The sequence below is a fragment of the Convolutriloba macropyga genome, chromosome 7, assembly GCF_964194025.1.
Source record: "Convolutriloba macropyga chromosome 7, txConMacr16.3, whole genome shotgun sequence".
In the NCBI taxonomy this organism is placed as follows: domain Eukaryota; kingdom Metazoa; phylum Xenacoelomorpha; order Acoela; family Convolutidae; genus Convolutriloba; species Convolutriloba macropyga.
In genome coordinates this window covers 53,341,239-53,357,666 of record NC_134474.1, presented here as the reverse complement: position 1 = coordinate 53,357,666, position 16,428 = coordinate 53,341,239, and the positions used below count along the sequence as shown (strand labels likewise).

The 16,428-nt window shown below is 35.6% G+C and overlaps 1 protein-coding gene across 1 annotated transcript in view; it reads left to right on the top strand.

Annotated features, from left to right (window-relative positions):
- The window catches only part of LOC142343157 (eukaryotic translation initiation factor 3 subunit M-like), a 44,715-nt gene extending 30,495 nt beyond the window's left edge, over positions 1-14,220 (top strand). The window contains exon 5 of the mRNA XM_075394853.1: positions 13,591-14,220. Coding sequence (XP_075250968.1) covers positions 13,591-13,874 — 284 coding nt within the window. The 3' untranslated portion in view covers positions 13,875-14,220. The remainder of the gene's footprint in view (positions 1-13,590) is intronic.
- Positions 14,221-16,428: the final 2,208 nt, after the last annotated feature.

The window sequence follows — 16,428 nt, the reverse complement described above, 5'->3', positions numbered from 1 at the left end:
GATCCACAATTGAGTTCAACACTATATTGCAGGAGATAAACTACCTGAAGTTGTCAAAGAGAATTAATAGTTCGATGTTAATGATAAAGTTAAAGATGGACATGATCTGATTTTTTTTGCAAAATGGCTATCAAGAATAGAGTTTATGTATGAAGAGTTTTCGGCCTCCAAAGGAGAGCGAAAGGAAGAATGACCGACGAAAACAAATAGAGAAACGGCTCTTTATAACATTGAGCGTTTTGTGTGATTTCAAATCTGAAGGAAACGAAGCAAAGATTTGCATCTGTACCTTTTCCAGAACAACAGTTTGAATGATCGGTTTGCAGCAGTCAGGAAGCAATGCATATGTGAGGGATGTCTGGACAAAGGACATGCAATTGAAGATTGTAAAGTCAAGGTTTGTGTAGTATAAATGGATTGCTCAACGAATTGCTACTCAGAAAACAAAACGGACGAGGGATTCATGCAGTCATTGTAAGTGCACCAACAATAAACCAGAGTAACGAAGTTATGACCTTTCTTAAGATAGTTCCTGTTTCGGTGGTAGCAGGCTGAGAACATGTTCTCCTCAATAGTAGGTCAGCGGTTCATTTCAATGGCAAGAAGTTGCGAGCCGAAAGCACCGACGCTACGCTCAGCATAGCTTGAATACATAGAACGAAAGATTTGGAGACAGAAAAGGCTCTTTTAATATCTGACTGCATTCAAAGGCATATTCAATTGAAGGGCTTGCACGTCCGTCGATCTCAGCGGGGAAACAAAAACTGCTGCTACAATTATCTGAAACAAAGATTGAGCCATTTGAGTTTTCGCCAGAATAAGAGCTTCAACTTAATGGAAGTACTCCAAAAGCAACCTAACAGATTTTTCAAGTAATAAACGAAAAGCTATGGACTCAATCTCTACCGAAAAACCCTGTCCTTTGTTTGAAGCCTATGAAGATTTACCTTCCCCCTCTTATAAGGAAAATTTAAACAAATTGTTCGATGAAGAGTTAATTGCTGAGACATCATATAAAGAAATCAGATCTGTTTCCGATTTAGTAGAAGAACAAAACTGGGACAATCTGAAAAAATCCACTTTACTTCAAAAGTAGACGGTCAAGTTGGGATGTTATCTTTAGCAAAGTTAGATTGGTGACCACATTCATTCTGAGATGGGAGCAAAAGCTCAAGGGTGTCGACTCTGCATCGAAATTTGAAACCCCTGTGATCTAAACTATATATTGGTACTCTTCCAAAATTGTCACAACCTAATGAAGCCCGAATGCATTTCTCGGGATCCATTCGAAAAAACTACTTTATTATAACAATTTTTTTTTTACAGTAGATCGCCTCTCCAGGTTTCCTCACCCCGAGTCATTCAACAGCTGCAACACTAGCACGGCAATAGGTTATCTAGAACAATACTGTAAATTTTAAAGCATGCCTAGATCTCTTCTATGCGATTAGGCACAAGCATCTGAAGGAAGAGAGTTCAAGTTATTTCGCATTAACAAAAACATTACACTTGATTAGTTCCAGCTGGAGACCACCGAGAAACAGGCATGGTCGAACGTTTACTTCAAACACCACCTAGTGGTGCTGGATATTGATCTCAAAATATAAGCCTGTTCCCATATTGCATCACGCGAGTTAATCCATTTGAAGCACATTTCGGCCGAAAACCTATTACAGAGTTATCTAACTTATGAACAAAACCACCTCACAAAAACGTGTATTAACTACTAAACCGTTGTTTAGACAAACAACTTCTGCGACAAGTTTTTTTTTCTGTCAAGAGAAAATTTGGAGACGTGGTTGTACACCAGCTGATGAACTCGATATTCAATATCGTAAAAATTCCGAGGGCGAATCTACTACAAGAATCGATTCAGATGACTCCGAAAACGTTCCCCTGTTGCCCAAATCTCTAATCAAGGGAGAACGTTCGGAACATCATTTCTCCATTCGAGATTGCATCGAAAATAATTTATTATAAACGCAACGTGGCGTGTAGGAGTATAGCTGGGAAAGCAAAAAAAACGAGACCAACCCTAAATTGGCAATGGAATATTATACCTGATGGAACAATCACTAATTATACTCATCATACAATCACAACTAATACCCCACATACAACAAAATATCGCTTCTAAAAGCGATATTGCAAAAGCCACCGAGAGTGAAGTCTAATCCATATGGTAGCGTGTAAAATGGTCGGAAAATATAAGCGTGAAAAAATACGTAATCTCTTTAGAAGAATCCCGGTCGGCAAAATCGGCCAATTCCGTTGCGACATAAGATCTACCCTTACAGTCAACAAGACTCGACTCTAACATGACACGACCTTCTTCACAACAAATTAGCCGTCCCAGGAAGACTACAACAATGGTCAACTGACAAAATAATCTAAATGGCAACCAGTATTCAAAAGCTTTAGCAGCGACCGTTCCAAACGCCAAGCCCCGCAAGGAATGCGAACCGAGAAAACAAGCCGTCCCTCCTACGGCGAACTCGAATAAAATATTGGAAGATCACGTCGCAGCAACGTCCCCTGCCAAAATTTGAATGGAAACGCAAAGCAGGCCGCTTCACAAAATTCACTTCATCTATTTCTCTCAACTACAAACACTAGTTCAGTGCAACAAAGAAGATCATTCCTGCAGTTCGACAATGCTGCTTTACAGCATGGCATTTCTATCACAGTCCATAATATTGACTGATACTCCAGCTGGAACACCACACAAGGATCTGTACACGTGACCACCCCACAGCTTTTATGTACACATCTCCGGCTGGCCCAGAAATTATTCAGGATTACACGGACAACATCCTCCAAGCGGATACTCCAAACTTACCTCCAATATCATTGACATCGTCAACTAAACACATCGAGAAAGCCGTCACGCGCTGAAATAAAGGCAACTTTGCCGTCACGCTTGGAAAATACCGAGAAGTTATTTTTCTCGACTTAACGACTTGTGCGAAAAATATTGAGCCCCGTTCTACCAAAAATAGCAGCGATAATTAGGTAAACTTGAAAATGTCCTTAGTACTCACGCTCCGATATACACACTATTTCTCATACTTTGCCAACTTACATGAACAGACCGGCGAACCCGGTAATTCAGAGATTCGGTAATCTACGAAATTTCCAACCTGTGGGGAATGAGATACAGGATCTCCACTGGAGTACCCAAGTATCACAAGTATTATTATGAACTTATATTAAACTTATATTCTATACTTGTATTCTAACTGTTAAACTTTTATTCTATATAATCTGTCATGTAAATATCTATACTCTCCATGTGGAGATGGTTTTGTTGCTCACTTTAAGACTGCGATTACAGGTAACGTTTAGTTCTTAACTAAACACTGTGTCCAAAACGCCGACTAAAAAGATCAGACAACTTTCAGTTGCTCGTGTCCAAAACCTATTGTTTCGGTAATACTTTCAACATTAGCTGAACGTGAGAATAAAGCAATCCATACGGATCAATTCCTTACACAAGAACCTGCATCTCTAGATTACTGCGATCCAATTGGAATCCCTTTGAGCCTAGGACCACAGATTCGTTAACCTATACTCTCCGTCTGGTTGGGAGTATACAAAGAGAATTCAGATTTGATGTTCTAAATATAAAAGAAGAGGTGGAATTCAAGATTTAATTATAACAAAGAGGTGAAGGATATAATACAATGAAAGATCTCAATATAAAGGATATCATTAATATTTAGCAGGTGGAAGAGAAGTAATGGGAGCATATTTTTTAATTTGATATTTTGGAATACTGAAGGGATAAATTTTTGCCTCCTATTTATAGGTGTCAAAATGGGATCTTATTTCCCTTTTTTATATAAAAGTGGGGTAAAAGATCGCATTGTGGGAGAAAACCTCCGATTTTTATTTTGGGAAGAAATTCCCATTTTTCATTTTGGGACAAAAGTTTCCATTTTTATTATTTATTTTCCGTACAAACCCTGTTTCCCTAAAAAAGAGAAATGAAAGAACTTGTTTTCGGATTTTTGTTTTATCTTGTTAATAGCCGCCGTCAGCCTCTCAAACGGCTATTATTTAGTCGTTCACCTTTTTTTACAATTCAAAGAATTTGAATTGTATTAGGGCGCTGTCTTTTTTTAAATAGCCGCGTCAGCAATTCCAGGCGGCTATTATTGCGCTGCTACTTTTTACAATTCAAAGAATTTGAATTGTATTGGTGCGCTGTGTTTTTTTTTTTAAGATGTGTTCACACATTTTTCAATGACTTTGATCGTTCAAAACGGGATAAACAGGTAAAGCCCAGCGGGCATTAAGTTTCATTAGAGGCCCAAAGTGGGCTTTAGTTGTCCTTCAAGTGCTAATAGTGGTGCAGCTGCTGGGATGGCCTTAATTTAAGGTTAAAAGGTCATTTTTAGGAGTTTTTGTGCTCAAAATGGTGCAATTTTTCATGTTTTTGTGATTTTTTTGAGTTTTTGTTTGATTAGTGTTAGGTTGAAGTTTTTAAGAGTTGATTAAGGTCGCTTGCGACAAAAAATTGCTTGTTATGACCATTTTATGAGCTATAAATTTTGGTACTACAAACACAAACTCGCGAAAGGATACTAATTTTTGCAATTTTTTTCAGGTTTTTTGAAAATTTTTGTCATTTTTTGAGTTTTTTTAGCCCTAGGTGCCAAGAAACCTCCTCTAGAGTTTGATAAAGGGTTTGATAATAGACTAGTGCATAGTTTCTAGTGGTAATGGAATGGTTTTCAACTTTTTGCCATCATGAATTTTAGCATTTTTTGACAAAGCTTGCAATTTTTTCATTTTTTTGACATTTATTGTCATTATTTAAGTTTTTTGAAACCCAGGGGCCATAAAACCTCAATAGCGGTTGGATGATAAGTTACTGAAATTTTTTTAGTTGCCATGGAATAGGTTTCCATTTTTGAATATCACTAATTTTAGCATTTTTTTTTGACAAAATTCGCATTTTTTTCAGGTTTTTGACATTTTTCGTCTTTTTTTCAGTTTTTCCAGCTTCAAGGACCAGGCAATCTCCTTTGAGGTTTGTTAATAGGGCACTTCATAGTTTCTAGTAACAATGGAATGTTTTTTAACATTTTAGTGTCTCGAATTTTAGCATTTTTTTTTTGATAAAATCTGCAATTTTTTCAAGGTTTCCTTAAGTTTTTGTCAGTTTTTGATATTCGTCCGTTCTCAAATGCTAGAAAACCTGTTCCACGTTCTAATAAAATTTACTGCATGATTTTTAGTTTCAATGGATTAGTTTTCAACAATTTAACCTTTCGACTTTTGGAAGTTTTTTGATAAAATTTGCAATTTTTTCCAAGTTTTTTCAAAACGTTTGTTTTTTATTTTTTTTCTTATCTCAGTAGACAGTTAACCTGATCCAGTGTTTGATAGTATGTTATTAAATAATTATTAAATGCTAGGGGGCAATTGAATGGCTTTCAACATTTTAATAGAACGAATTTCTATTTTTTGAAGTTATTGTAGAAATTATTGCCTATCGGTCTATGAGCCAATGAGTTTTTTAAAGCTTGGAATTGGGTTACTGGATAGCATCTAGAGACTTGGAAGTGATTCTGAAGATATTTGTAGCACGATTTTCAGCAACATTTTCTGATAATTTGCAATTGATTTTTTTTCTTACATTTTTTGGTCATTTTCGAGTTAATCATCGATCTTCAAGGGCCAATTAATATTTTTCAGGTCTTGCAGATATAATACTGGACCGATTTCAGAAATAAAATTTGATTTTCAACAGATTTTTGAAATAGGTATTTTTAAAGGGAAAAAATTTTGCCTTAGGTTTAAAGCTTCGAGTTTTAGCAATGAGTATATTTTGTTTAGTTTTGATTCTTTTAATTTCTCATTTTTTTGAGATGATTTTGTTTGTGTTCTGGCTGGAATTGTTCAATTGATCTGCTTTTCAGGTAGAATACGTCTGAGTTTTTCATTCAATTCTTTGAATTGTATTTCAGGACTTGTCCTGCTATGTTTTTTATTTCGTCTAACAGATTTTTGTTTCGTCTTGCCCTGACTTTCTCAATGAGTTCAGTGACTTCTACTGCCTTGCAGTTAAAATTTGTGTTCGTGACGTCATTTCTGATTTTAGGTCAATTGCGTGACTTACCTCACTAAAAAATGACTTTTGAAGTCACTTAAGGAACTTTAATTTCATGAACATTTACTAGTTAAAGATCAAAAGTGTGCATCCAAGTAGTGCCAAAAGTTTAAGCCCTAATTCTTGAGTATTAGAGTCTTGTCAATCTGTTTATCTTATTAATAGCCGCCCTCATCTTCTCAGCCGGCTACTATAGCGCTCCTATTTTTTTTACTTCGTCGAATAAAAAAATGTTTCGCTTTACCTCATTTTGCCGCCTTTTCAACATTTTGCGTGAAATCTTTTTGACTTCTCTAGGCTAGTTTCTCTCTTCTCTCATTCTGCTAAAAGTGATTTTGAACATCAGTTGCTCAGCAAAGCAATTCAAAATGAACAGAGTTAGTACAAAAATGGATGTCAGAAATAGAAACGGGATAAACCCATAAAGCCCAATTTTAGATGCCCGCTATTTGAACGTCGTTCCTATAAGTCTTATGTACCATCTCTAATGCTTATTGTTATTGATAGGAGCCCCTGTAGCCCCTCTCTAAGGAACAGAGGTATGTTCAACTACGAGATGCCATCAAAATAAATCGGACTTAAAAATGTTTTTGTACAAAAATCTTTTTTTTTTCAATTTCTTCTGTTATTTCAATCCCAATCATGCTTATTGGAATCAACGGCGGCTATTTTCCGGTAATCTGCCGGGTATGTTTTCCTTTGTTGTTTGAACTCATGGAAGGCCACAAGCGTCTATGGCGGCTAGTTTCCGGCAATCTGCCGTCTATGTTTTAAAGATCAGTTCATACATTTTCATGATTTTTGAAGTCAAATTGGAGTAGTGGTTTTAGTCACGCCGAAACATGAAGTGGAGCGAAAAAGCGAGTGGTTTTGTGGCGTAAATTTTTCTGCTCTAAATTTAAACTAGAGTGAGGAAAATGTGCTTGAACAAAAATTCGCTTTCTCGCTAGTGATTTTTTGTTCACATGCGGCGATTTCAATTTGATGTTTACAGTTTTTCAATTTTTTGGATAGGATTTTTTTCTAAATGTTTTTCCCAATCAATTCATAGTTCAGTATAGTCCTAGTTTGTTTGAACCAAATTTCCGGTTCCCGCTAGTGGTTTGTTCATATGCGGCATTTTGACATTAATTTTTTTTAAAATTTTTTTGATATTTAGAAATAGTTTTCCCAATTCACCAATAGTCCAATCTAGGTCTAGTTTTTTGTTTAGTCAATGAAAAGTCTTTGAATTGTACGTCAGGACTTTTCCTGCTTTTTTAATGCGCTTTACCTTTGATCACGCTTTTCGTTTTACATAGGTCACGATTTTACGTTTGACTTCTGGCTTACTCACTGTTTCAACTGAATGGATTTTAAATTCTTTCACTCATTGATTTACGCAATGTAGTGAATACGGTCAATGTCAAAAAAGCAAGATCAAAACAAACGGGTTAAACCGATAAAGCCCGGTCATTAAGTCATAGTGTATTTGGTTATCAAAGTTTATTAGAGCAATTGCTAGATGATTTTAGTTAAGCTTAATAACCTTCAGTTTAGGAGCTGAAGTAAATAAAGGTTTAGAATCTAACTGAAACTGCACACTGATAAAGAACCATTTTTTGAAACTTTGAAAAATATTATGTCAATTTCAATTTCTTCTTTTTTGTCTTTCAATCCCGATGTGCGTCTATCGCGTCAACTGAGGCTATTTTACGACAATCTACGGTCTATATTTTACTTTCGCGGACGTTTTTGTTAATGACTGGCTTGTTATCGGAGGCTGTTTTTGTAAGGAGGCGAAGTTGATTTCAGTTTAAGTTAATTTCTTTGAATTATAATTCAGCACGAGATTTCCTGCTGTTTAAATTTTTTGGGTGTCAAATCAAATTATTTTCGGGTGTCAAATTATTTATAGGCGTCAAAGTGGGATATTGTTTCCCTTTTTTTACATAAAAGTGGGATAAAAGATCGCACTGTGGGAGAAAACCTCCCATTTTTATTTTGGGAAGAAATTTCCATTTTTCATTTTGGGACAAAAGTTCCCATTTTTAATTGCTCTGAAACGAAGTTTGTAAAAATTATATTAGTCCTGTCGGTCTTTTTTTGTGCTATTTTTCGCTTTACTGATTTTTCGTCTGACGCTTTTGACTTTTGGTCCTCAAAAAAGGGATAAACAGGTAGCGCCCAGCGGGTATTGAGTGATCTTAGAGCCTTTCAGCTCAAATTGTTTTGGAGACTTATATTTACGGTGTGAAGAGCGGTTCATAGAGGTTGAAGCCCCCCCCCAACTGTTGACCCCTCACTATTGACCCCCACCCCCCAACGAGCTCTTGCCACCCCCCACCCCCCCCCCCCCCCCAATTGTTGACCCCCCACTATTGACCCCCACCCCCCCACCGCGCTCTTGCCCCCCCTCCACCCGACTGTTGCCACCACCATCAGAATCCCCATGGCTAGCTACTGACGAACAACCGCTCGCTAAAAACACGAAAATTTATACAAATTTTTACAATTTCTTCAAGCTTTTTGAAAGTTTTTGCCGTTTTTGTAAAACTTTGTCAAATTTTTTCAAGCTTTATCAAGCTTTCAAGTTTTATCAAGCCTAGATGTCAAAGAACCCACTTTATGGTTTGATAATAGGCTATTGTACAGTTTTTTTTGGTAATAGAATGGTTTCAACAATTCAACTTGGCGAATTTTTGCGATTTTTTGAAAAAACGTTGCAAATTTTTTCAAGGTTTTTGAAAATTTTTGTCGCTTTTGAGGTTTATCCGGCCCCAAGAGCCAAGGAGCCTCCTGTAGGGTTTGATGATAGGTTACTGTGTAGTTTCTAGACGTAATGGATTTTTTTCAAGATTTTAACATCACAAATTTTAGCATTTTTGAAAAAATTTGCGGTTTTTTAAATTTTTAACATTTGTTGTCATTATTCAGGATTTTTCAGCCTCAGGGTTCAGAAAATCTGCTTAAGTGTTTGAAAGTATGTGGATGCATAGTTTTTAGTGGTAATGTAATGGTTTTCAACTTTTTAATATCACAAATTTTATCGATTTGTTTTTATAAAACTTTTTTCAAGTTTTTTGACAATTTTTGTCATTTTATAGGTTTATCTAGCCTCAAGAGCCAAGGAACCTCCTCTAGAGTTCGATAGCCAGTTATTGTATTTTTCTAGATGCAATGGAGTGTTTTTATAGATTTTAACATTTAACGAGTTTTAGCTTTTTTTTGAAAAAATTTTGACAGTCTTTATGTTTTTTAAATTGTTTTTTTTTTAAGGTTTTTCCAACCTCAAGAGCCAAGAAGCCTCCTTCAAGGTTTGATACTAAGCTGCTGCTTAGTTTCTAGAGTTAACGGAATGGTTACCATTATTTTAATAGCTCGAGTTTTAGAATTTTTTTGATAATTTTAATTTGAAAAATTTTTGAAAAATTATCATGTTCCTTTATGAGCCAGTGAAACTGTTTAAGGCATGAAATAGGCATACTAGGTGGTCGCTTGAGACAATGAAATGGTGTTCTGAAGATATTAATATCACGAATTTTTGCAAGATTTTGTTAAAATTTGCAATTGTTAAAATTTTTGAATTTTTTGTCCTTTTCTGAGTTTAACGATCATTACACGCCAACGAAGCTTTTTAAGTCTTGCTGATGGGTTACATGACAAAAATACAGAGACAAAGATTGTTTTTGAACATTTTCTTTACTGCGAAATTTGGAAACTTTATTTTGGACTTTTGCACTTTCAGTTTTTTTATATGTTTTAGTTACTAAAAAGTATAGAAAACTTGAAAATGTAGAGTCGAATCTCATCATGAAAAAAAATTACTAGCTCCCTTGCTCTCTGTGTTGGGTGGCGATTCTTTCCTTCTCCTTCTCGCTCACGTTTAAGCGCTCTCTCTCTTTCTCTCCTTAATTCTTTTGTTGATGCCGCACTTCAGCGGCTGTTATGTGGCGTGATGTCATCGTCTATTACCCTAACACAAGGCCCCTTCAATCAAGCTAAAGCAAACCTTACTAAACAGTGGCTAGAAACTGCCGAAGCTGACCGCTCGCCGGTCGTTTGAGAGCAATTCGCTCGACGTTAGTTGGTTGTATTTATTATTTATTTTCCGTACAAACCCTGTTTTCCTAAAAAGAGAAATGAAAGAATTTGTTTTCGCATTTTTGTTTGATCTTGTTAATAGCCGCCGTCAGCCTCTCAAACGGCTATTATTTAGTCATTCAACTTTTTTTACAATTCAAAGAATTCGAATTGTATTAGGGCGCTGTCTTTTTTTAAATAGCCACGTCAGCTATTCCAGGCGGCTATTATTGCGCTGCTACTTTTTTTATTTCGTCTAACAGATTTTTGTTTCGTCTTAACCTGACTTTCTCAATAAGTTCAGTGACTTCTAATGCCTTGCAGTTAAAATTTTTGTTCGTGACGTCATTTCTGTTTTTAGGTCAATTGCGTGACTTACCTCACTAAAAAAATGACTTCTGAAGTCACTTAATGAACTTTAATTTTCATGAACATTTACTAGTTAAAGATCAAAAGTGTGCATCCAAGTAGTGCAAAACGTATAAGCCCTAATTCTTGAGTATCAGAGTCTGGTCAATCTGTTTATCTTATTTCCTTAGTTGTTTCAACTCATTGAAGGCCACAAGCGTCTATGGCGGCTATTTTCCGGCAATCTGGCGGCTATGTTTTCACACATTCAAAGATCTGTTCACACATTTTCATGATTTTTGAAGTCAAATTGGAGATGTGATTTTGGTCACGCTGAAACAGGAAGTGGAGCGAAAAAGCGAGTGGTTTTGCGGCGTAAATTTTTTTGCTCTAAATTTAAAGTAGAGTGAGGAAAATGTGCTTGAACAGAAATTCGCTTTATCGCTAGTGATTTTTTGTTCACATGCGGCGATTTCAATTTGATGTTTACTGTTTTTGAATATTTTGGATAGGATTTTTTCTAAATAGTTTTCCCAATCAATTCATAGTTCAGTATAGGCCTAGTTTGTTTGAACCAAATTTCCGGTTCTCGCTAGTGGTTTTTTGTTCAAATGCGGCATTTTGACATTAATTTTGTTTTTTTATTTTTTTCTGATTTTTAGAAATGGTTTTACCAATTCACCCATAGTCCGTTCTAATTCTAGTTTTTTGTTTAGTCAATGAAAAGTCTTTGAATTGTATGTCAGGACTTGTCCTGCTGTTTTTTAATGCGCTTTATCTTTTGATCACGTTTTTCGTTTTACATAGGTCACGATTTCACGTTTGACTTCTGACTTACTCACTGTTTCAACTGAATGGATTTTAAATTCTTTCACTCATTGATTTACGCAATGTAGTGAATACGGTCAATGTCAAAAAAGCAAGATCAAAACAAACGGGATAAACCGATAAAGCCCGGTCATTAATTCATAGTGAATTAGGTTATCAAAGTTTATTAGAGCAATTGCTAGCTGATATTAGTTAAGCTTAATACCCTTTAGTTTAGGAGCTGAAGTAAGTAAAGGTTTAGAATCTAACTGAAACTGCACACTGATTTAGAACCATTTTTTGAAACTTTGGAAAAAATTATGTCAATTTCAATTTCTTTGTCTGTTTCAATCCCGATGTGCGTATATCGCGTCAACTGCGGCTATTTTACGACAATCTACGGTCTATATTTTACTTTCGCGGACGTTTTTGTTAATGACTGGCTTGTTATCGGAGGCTGTTTTTGTAAGGAGGCGAAGTTGATTTCAGTTTAAGTTAATTTCTTTGAATTATAATTCAGCACGAGATTTCCTGCTGTTTAAATTTTTCGGGTGTCAAATCAAATTATTTTCGGGTGTCAAATTATTTATAGGCGTCAAAGTGGGACATTGTTTCCCTTTTTTACATAAAAGTTGGATAAAAGATCGCATTGTGGGAGAAAATATCCCATTTTTATTTTGGGAAGAAATTCCCATTTTCCATTTTGGGACAAAAGTTCCCATTTTTATTATTTATTTTCCGTACAATTTTTCTAAATGTAATTTTTTAATATGCGTGATTAGTTTCAAGTTAAATGATTTTACAGGTTTTCGCTTTAAGAAAATGTATTTGTTATAAAATTAATGTTAGTTGACGCAGTTTTGTTCAACCTTATTTGTGCAACCTAATTGAAATACTCGTCCATTGAAAAAGTTGGTCAAGTGCTGCCCTTAGGCTCACGCTCGATTTGGGACTGCTTTCTCACTGTGTTTCGCAATCTGCTTATCACGAATGAAATTCTGGTAGAAACTATGCGCTCTATGATCCAACATACTACCAACCTTTAGGGGAAGTGTGGAATCAAATGGAGATGAAATCAAATTTCTAATGAAATTTATCTCAGAAAATACTCAATGCTAACTTGATTTTTAAAACCTTTTTTCCATTTCTTAATTTAACTCAATTAGGGACTGCTTCTGCTTTTTACGTTCTATCCGTGTACAGGTGTTTTCCACCTTACACTATAACGGCTATTTTAGCTGTTGGTTTATGCTAAAAGCTTTATTCTAATAAGAGGTTTTGAACATTCGTATAAACTGTTGTGTTTTTACATGTCTGAATTTGGCCTCCTCATGTTCCTGTTTATTTTAAGGACGAGACGAAAGATTCTTGTCAACGACTAAATAAATCTGCGAGCGGGTGCTTGCTTCATTTCGCCTCTATCATACATTCATAATTTGTTTTTTTTTCGGTCACCCGACAGTTCCAAATTCCCAAAGATTGTGCTTTTCCGGAAATTTTTTGGAGTATATAAACTCTTTTGAGCTGTTGAGATGAGTCATTTAATTGATGCAGGTAATTGGCCTGGAAAACTAGGGACATTTGGTCGCAGCTGTCAATGTTGTTTATTTTTGATTATCCCAGGTAGTGTTAATTAAGCAGCATTAGTTGTTCTTGCGTCTTTTCAATTGATTTAAGGTTCCTTCCAGCGTCCTCGTGAGCATCCACGCGAACAGAGCAATTATTTACACAGCAATTTACGGTAGTTAATTATGATGGATTTTAGATTCATTTTTGCTATTATCTTTCATAACTATTGTCATAATTTTGATTCAGCGAGGCGATGTTAGACAGTCTTCAGCTTTTAACCACTCTTTGAGTATTTTCAGTTTATTTTTAACGCTTTCATAAACAGCCTGTCCTGATTTGTTTCTTTTGAATGCTCAACTCATTATTGGTCGTTTTTTACGTAGTCAGTTGCTTGTGCGAAGTGACAAATGGTTGCCATTTTTTCATTAGTTTTTACTCCAATAGCAAATAAAATGCGGCGAAGTATTGTATCTTGAGAAAATGTTATCATTAAATATTAGTACTTTGGAATTAATTGACTTCTATTTGAAAAAAAATATTCAAGTAAGTTTATCCTTTGCAATTACTTATTTGCTACTTTATTTGAAGAAAAATCATACATAAAGGACTTTATTTAGTTCTACCATTTACTTACGAGATAAGCTCATCTATACATACTTTCTTGATTGAAGCGTTTGTTATTTTAGCGTTAGAGAGCAAAGAATTAACCTTCGCCACATTATCTGACAAACTGCAGCTTAGCAATAACGATATTGAGAGCTTCATCATAGAGGCGATCAGATCGAAAGTGGTGAAAGCGAAAATAGACCAAGTGAACCAGCGGGTATTGGTGAGCAGTGTGGCACATAGAACATTCTCTCAAGCAGAGTGGAAAAATCTCCATTCTGTTCTTCTGTCCTGGAGAGCTAATATCGAATCTGTGAGTAAACAAATATCCACCATTTCACTTGATCTAAACAATCCTTTGTGAAAGCAGTAACTAGATATCAACTATGGAAATAAGGCATTGCTTTGGACCGACTTATTTCCCCCTTCTTTTTTGCTTGGTTTAAATAAAGTTCCAATAATTTTAAGTTACTTCAAGTCTTCATAATATTCACAACAGAATTCTGCTCGCGACAATTTGCTTTGTAAATATAGTTTATTAACTGCGTTGTTTCTTGGAGAAGAACTGGGGGGAAAGAAGTCTCTTGGCTATCTCTTCGAGGTGCAAATTCACCTGCTTTCAGTCATTAAATTGCTTCTTGTACTTCATGTATTTGCTGTATTTAATGAAGCTCAGATGTTGGTTGCTAATAAAATTTTGTGAACTCTTGTTTTCTTAGAGCGCCATATATTAGATCCTGCTGCTCGACTTCTATAATAACCACATTAGCTCTGCATCCAACCCCTAATGCGCTCCCTAACTTTGGGTATGTCCACTTTTTTCTTTTAAAACAGGGTTTCTTTTTAAACAGGGGCATCTTTCTGGGTTTTAATTTTTCGCTAAATTGTTATTTTTACAAAAATTTGTAGGCTTTTTTCACGTTCCTATGAAGCTTTATATTTATTAGTTGCTATGAAACGAAGTTTTTAGCAATTATATTAGTCCTGCGGTTTTTTCGCACAATTTTTATTTGACCGATTTTTTTGTCTGACCCTTCTTCGACCTTTTCGTCCTCAAAAACAGGTATCCCGTAAAACGGGTCTTTTAAAGCCGTACGCCTGACTAGTCTCGAGTATGTGATTCACCGAAACTTTTGATTAGACAATTTCATGTTATGAAGGGCTGATCCTAATCTCAATCTGAACCTCTCCAGTCAAAATTTTCTTTCGTCCAGCCTTCACAACCCTACCTCCATTGCTTGACCCTGTTCTCCCCTCCACTATTGCCACCATCCCTCAGCCCCAGCTGCCGAACCGGTCGTTTGAGAGCAATTTCCCAGACGGTAGTCGGTTATGTTTCAATCTTGCGGTTTTGAACTGAGTTTCGTGCTTGGCGTCCGTGTTATGCTCATTATTTGGCGCCGTCAGCCTCTCAACGGCTATTTTTTAGGCGCTCTTTTTTTACAATCCAAGAATTGGATTGTACTGGTGCTCTGTGTTTTTTGTATGATGTTTTCACACAAGTTTCATGACGTTGATCTTTCAAAACGGGATAAACAGGTAATGCTCAGTGGGTATTAAGTTCCGTTAAAAGCCCTAAGGTAGTGTTAGTAGTCTTTTAAGTAGAGTGCTGAAGCTGCTAGAAAGGCCTAAATTCATGGTTTAAAGGTCATTTTTAGGAGTTTTTGAGCCCAAAGTGGGGCAATTTTTCTTTTTTAATAGCCGCCCTCATCTTCTCAGCCGGCTATTATTGCGCTCGTATTTTTCTTTTTTTACTTCGTCAAACTTTTTTTCGCTTTACCATTTTGCCGCTTTTTCGACATTTTGCGTGAAATCTTTTTGACTTCTCTAGGCTAGTTTCTCTCTTCTCTCATTCTGCTAAAAGTGAATTTGAACATCAGTTGCTAAGCAAAGCAATTCAAAATGAACAGAGTCGGTATAAAAAAATTGAAGTCAGAAATAGAAACGGGATAAACCCATAAAGCCCAATTTTAGATGCCGGCTATTTGAACGTCGTTCCTATAAGTCTTAGTTACCACCTCTAATGCTTATTGGTGTTGATAGTAGCCCCTGTAGCCTCTCTCTAAGAAACAGAAGTATGTTCAACTACGAAATGCCATCAAAACAAAATAAATCGGACTTAAAAAATATTTTTGTACAAAAAATTTTTTTTCAATATATTCTATTCGTTCAATCCCAATCATGCTTATTGGAATCAACGGCGGCTATTTTCCGGCAATCTGCCGGGTATGTTTTAAATTTATTTGATGATTTTTGTGAAAGTTGGTATAGGTCTTTTGCAAGATTTAATTACTTGCTATGGCGATTTTATGAGCTTTATGTTTTGGTAATGCAATCATAATCAAAAAAGTATTCTGGTTTTTTGAAATTTTTTGTCCTTTTTCGAGTTCTTCCTGCCTCCGGGGCCTTAAAACTCCTCGAGGTTTTAAAAATAAGTTGCTGCATAATTTCTAATGGCAATGCAACGGTTTTCAACATTTTAATTTAGCAAATTTTAAAAAAAACTTTAGAGATTTTTCTTTAATATCATTTTTGAGCTTTTCCTGGCTCAGGGTCCAGAAGACTTCCTCTAGGGTTTGATAATAGGTTTCTGTTTAATTTTTAGTTGCAATGAAGTTGTTTTTTACATTTTAGTATCACGAATTTCGGCAAATTCTTTTATAAAATTTGCTATTTTTTTTGAAATTGTCCTTTGATCACTTTTTTGCCCCAGTGGTCTGGTAACCTCCTCTAGGGTTTGCTAGCATGTTACTGCATAGTGTCTGTGGGCAATGGATTGGTATTCAACTTTTTAATATGAGCAATTTGATGATAAAAATTTAAGTTTTTTCAATGTTTCTTACTTTTTTGTCATGTTTCTAATTTATCGATTTTTATGAGCCAATGCAACTTTTTAAGACTTGAAATTGGGCTAATGG